Source organism: Psammomys obesus, unplaced genomic scaffold, assembly GCF_907164565.1.
Source record: "Psammomys obesus unplaced genomic scaffold, mPsaObe1.curated_primary_1811, whole genome shotgun sequence".
NCBI lineage: Eukaryota > Metazoa > Chordata > Mammalia > Rodentia > Muridae > Psammomys > Psammomys obesus.
In genome coordinates, this window is record NW_026590511.1 from 2,295,916 (window position 1) to 2,301,048 (window position 5,133).

The 5,133-nt window shown below is 38.5% G+C and overlaps 1 protein-coding gene across 2 annotated transcripts in view; it reads right to left on the reverse strand.

Moving 5' to 3' along the window:
* Positions 1-227: 227 nt before the first annotated feature.
* The window catches only part of LOC129677176 (zinc finger protein 431-like), a 14,637-nt gene continuing 9,731 nt past the window's right edge, over positions 228-5,133 (reverse strand). For both annotated transcript variants that reach the window (XM_055607844.1, XM_055607845.1), the window contains exons 2-4: positions 3,107-3,233; positions 2,844-2,904; positions 228-2,302 (exon numbers count right to left, since the gene is read on the reverse strand). In XM_055607844.1, coding sequence (XP_055463819.1) covers positions 574-2,302; positions 2,844-2,904; positions 3,107-3,233 — 1,917 coding nt within the window. In that variant the 3' untranslated portion in view covers positions 228-573. The remainder of the gene's footprint in view (positions 2,303-2,843; positions 2,905-3,106; positions 3,234-5,133) is intronic.

Here is a 5,133-nt window from a genome sequence, read left to right on the forward strand (position 1 = left end):
TTAAAACCAGTAGTACACATAATAATCAGAAAACAAATCTTGCATGAGTAATGTGGATCCCCCTGAGAATAAACATAGGTCATCAGCTTAGCAGCAACCAACCAACTTTACACACTGAGACCATTCTCTGGTATTCAGCTGTGTTTCTGAGCCAGTGTTAAGAACAAGAATTTATTCCTCAGAAAAAACATAACCCATAAAAATGGATGGCAGTATAAATATCATTTTCATTTTAAAACAGGTTTATTATTCAAATTACTGTGTTCCTCTCTCCTTGGATAACATTTTGTATACAATTTGAAAACAAGACAGTATTTTAATGACAAACTGGTTCTACTAATCTTGCATGAACAACACTGAGATGGTTCAGTGAGAAAAATTGTTTGCTGTGCAAGGCTTTCCTGTATTTATTAGATTCATGGTGCTTCTCTCTAGTAGGAATGCTTACATGCCTTTGAATAAGCCTGTAATATGTAGAGACACTATCACATTGACTATATATTAGTAGCGCTTCTCTCAAGCACATCTTTGATATGTTTGAAGATTACAGTGATGTGCCAAAAGTTTGCAGCCTCAATTACATCCACAGGATATCTCTCCAGTATGACATTTTTTATGATTATGAAGACTACTCCAAGATGCAAAGGCTTTACTACATTGAGTACATTTATAGAGTTTCTTTGCAGTCTGACCTTTTTCATGTAAATGACTGCAACATGCAAGTGACTTACCACACTGAGTACATTCATTAGGTTTCTCAACAGTATGATGTTTTTCATGATTTCGAAGACTACTACGACTTGCAAAGGCTTTACTGCAATGATTACATTCATAAGGTTTCTCTCCACTGTGACTTCTTTCATGAATTTGAAGAAGACTGCGACGTGCAAAAGCTTTATCACACTGATTACATCCATAGGGTTTTTCTCCACTATGACTTCTTTCATGAATTTGAAGAAGACTGCGACGTGTAAAGGCTTTACCACACTGATTACATTCATAAGGTTTCTCACCAGTGTGAGATCGCTCATGTATTTGAAGACTGCTGCGACACACAAAGGCTTTACTGCAATGATTACACACATAAGGTTTCTCTCCACTATGACTTCTTTCATGTATTTGAAGAAGACTGCGGCGTGCAAAGGCTTTACCACATTGAGTACAATTATAAGGTTTATCTCCAGTGTGAGTTCTTTCATGTATTTGAAGACTACTGCGAAATAAAAATGCTTTTCCACATTGACTACACTCATGGGGTTTCTCTCCAGCATGAATTCTTTCATGAATATGAAGATGACTGGGACGTGCAAAGGCTTTACCACATTGATTACATTTATAGGGCCTCTCTCCGGTATGAATTCTTTCATGTATATAAAGATTACTGCAATATGCAAAGGCTTTACCACAGTGGGTACATTCATAGGGTTTCTCAAGAGTATGATGTTCTTCATGATTTCGAAGACTACTACGACTTGCAAAGGCTTTACCACACTGATTACATCCATAGGGTTTCTCTCCAGTATGAATTATTTCATGCCTGTGAAGATCACTGTTATATGCAAAGGCTTTACCACATTGAGAACATTCATAGGGTTTCACTCCAGTGTGACTTCTTTCATGTATTTGAAGATGACTACGGCCTGTAAAGGCTTTACCACACTGATTACATTGATAAGGTTTCTCTCCAGTGTGAGTTCTTTCATGTTTTTGAAGACGACAGCGAGTTGCAAAGGCTTTACCACATTCCTTGCAATCATAGGGTTTCTCTCCAGTGTGAGTTCTTTTGTGTATCTGAAGATGACTGCGACATGCAAAGGCTTTACCACATTCATTGCAATCATAGGGTTTCTCTCCTGTATGACTTCTTTTGTGTATTTGAAGATTACTGACACGTGCAAACGCTTTACCACATTCATTGCAAACATAGGGTTTCTCTCCTGTATGAGTCCTTTTGTGTATTTGAAGATGACTGCTACATGCAAAGGATTTACCACATTCGTGGCAATCAAACGGTTTCTCTCCCGTATGAGTTCTTATGTGTATCTGAAGAGAACTGCGACTTGGAAAAGCTTTGCCACAGTGATTACATTCATAGGGTTTTTCTCTAGTATGATTTTTTTCATGTTTTCGAAGACTACGGAAATTTGCAAAGATTTTTCTGCATTGATTACATTCATAGGGTTTTTCTTCACTATGGATTCTGTCATATATTTGAAAAAAACTATTCTGTGTAAAGGCACACTGCTTCTTTCCATATCCTTTATGCTCACAAGGCTTGTATCCACAGTGACAGATGTTGTAGCTATTAAAGGAGAAATGACAAACAAATGGCTTTCACACTGCACTCACAGTTAAGTTTTTGTTTCCCTTAAACATGTGCTGTAAAGATTAAGGTTACCCCATGGCAACAACATTCGTGCCTCCCACAAACTGTTCCTCTCACTAAACTTTGGAATGTCACTATAAGTACAGGGTTAACAATAGCTTTACTACATGCTTACAAAAGATCTTGGACACACACGGATCCCCTAATCAATGTGTATGCCTTTCATGATAACTGAATGGCATAAAACGAACTGACAAGTTCTTCAACATGGCTCTCTTGCGGCTATGACTAAAATATGTTAAATATTGTTTGCTTGTCTTGCTTCTTAGAGGAATACCTTGCAAACACAGGTCAGCTACCTGAAATTCATGTACACAGTTTTGTGAGAATTTAACAATCATCAATATACATAAAACTGGGCTGTGCTTGTTTACAATGTTGGTTTTCTTTAAAACTGCAGGGCCCATTGAAAAACTCTTCAGTGACACATCTGTACCAGTGTGCATGTAAAATTTACCTTCCATGTCTTCTGGAACTTTGACAGTATTCTTCAATATTCTGGTCTTCCAATTTGTAACCTAAAAGATGGCACCAGAAAACTTATCATCTATTATTGTAAATTATGCAAATTTTAAGTTAGTATCTTTGGTGAACCTGAGAACCATGCTTGATTATTCACTACATTCTTCCTCTTACACAACAGAGATCACAGAAGTGCACCAACGACCAACACACGCTTGTCCCCTTGTTTAGAAAGTGAAGGAAAACTATCATTCTTACCTATTGCAGTGAGGTTCCAGTAGGTCTCCAGCATCACATCTCTGTAGAGACTCTTCTGGGAAGGATCCAGCAAACTCCACTCTTCATGAGTGAAGTTCACATGCACATCCTCATAGGTCACTGTGTCCTAAAGTAGCCAATATGTGTGTGTTACAGAACTGGTGAGACTTACTGATTGAACTATGTTAAAGGGTTACATTAGTAGAAAACTAAGAATTGTCTCCCCATCCTGAGGAGACCTGGGGAGCTACTGAGCACCTTTCAGCTCAAAGGTCTTTCTGCCAGCACCTCAGCTGCCTGGCTCACATGGGTCAGAAACAGGAAGCCTAGCAGTGACAGTGAATCTACTGAAGGTGAGTTTGGTACAGGACTAAAGCTCATTTTCCGCCATGCTGGGGAGGCCTGTGAGGCACCCAAGCAGTTCTCAGCTAGAGGTTTTCTCGCCTGCTCCCCACCTGCCTGGCTCAGCTAGAATAAAGCCAGTTAGCCCAGAGTTGGGACCACAAGGGCAGTGAACATCAGAGTCAACCAGATGACTAGAGGCCAGTGTTAACACAAGCAACAAAACTCAAAGTCATAGGGCACCTCCGGAAACCAGTGGTCTTACCACAGTAAGTGCTGGAGATACTATGACACCCAAAGAGCAAGAAAAATATTTAAAATCTGAAGTTATGAAAATGATAGAGGCATTCAAGGAAGAAAATAAACCTCCCAAAATATCACAGGAACATACATTCAAACAGATGAAAGAACTGACCAAATCCCTTAAAGAAATTAAAGAAATACAGAAAACTACAATCAAACAGGAGAAGGAAATAAATAAAACTGTTAAAGACCTAAAAATGGAGCTAGAAGCAATAAGGAAAACACACACTCTGAGACAATCCTGGAAATGGAAAACCTAGGGAAGAGGACAGGGAGTATAGACACAAACATCACCAACAAAATACAAGAGATGGAAGAAAGAATCTCAGGGGACTGAAGAAATTGATGTATCAAAGAAAATGTTAAGTCTAAAACGCTCCTGACACAGACCATTCAAGAAATCTGGCACACTATAAAAAGACCAAACCTAAGAATAATAGGAATAGAAGAAGACGACTTCCGGCCTTCAAGGACCAGAAAATATTTTCAAAAAAAATCATAGAAGAAAACTTCCCCAACCCAAAGAAAGACAGGCCTATAAACATATAGGAAGCTTACATAACACCAAATAGATTGAACCAGAAAAGAAAAAAGAAAATCACCCCTGCTACATAATAATTAAATGGGCAGAACAAAGAGAGAATAAGAGAAAAAGGCCAAGTCACATATAAAGGCAAACCTATCATAATTACACCTGAACTCTCATCAGAAACTAAAAGCCAGAATGCCTGGACAGATATCTTACAGACACTAAGAGACCATAGATGTCAGCCCCAACTACTATACTCAGCAAAACTTTTAATCACCATAGAGGGACAAAACAAGATATTCCATAACAAAAACAAATTTGAACAGTACCTATCCACATATCCAGCCCTACAGAAGATACTAGCAGGAAAACTCTTAACACAAAGAGGCCAACCATACCTAGGAAAACATAGGAAATAAATAACCCCACATCAGCAAAACCAAAAGAATGGAATCACCCACACTCTACTACTACCAACATTAAAATAAGAGGAAGTAACAGGAACTGGTCATTAATATCTTTCAATATCAATTGCCAGGAGCCAAAGCCAATTAGTGTAGCCAAAGTCATTTAGTGGAGCCAAAGCCAACAGCTGCCAAAGTTACCAACAGCTACACTAAGACCTAAGGTTATGGGTGATAGATTTATGTGAGAACATCTGCTCGTTAGGCTTGGAGCATCCTTGAGATATCTTAAGGAAACATTCTTACGGTATCTTGCAGGTGCAGTATCTTGAACCATAAACCACTTTCCTATCTCCTGCAGCAATCAACTATCCTTCCACCTTTCTGCATTCTCCCTATAACGTTGTGTAAAAATTACAAATAAACAAGACCTTGATCAGACAAATTGT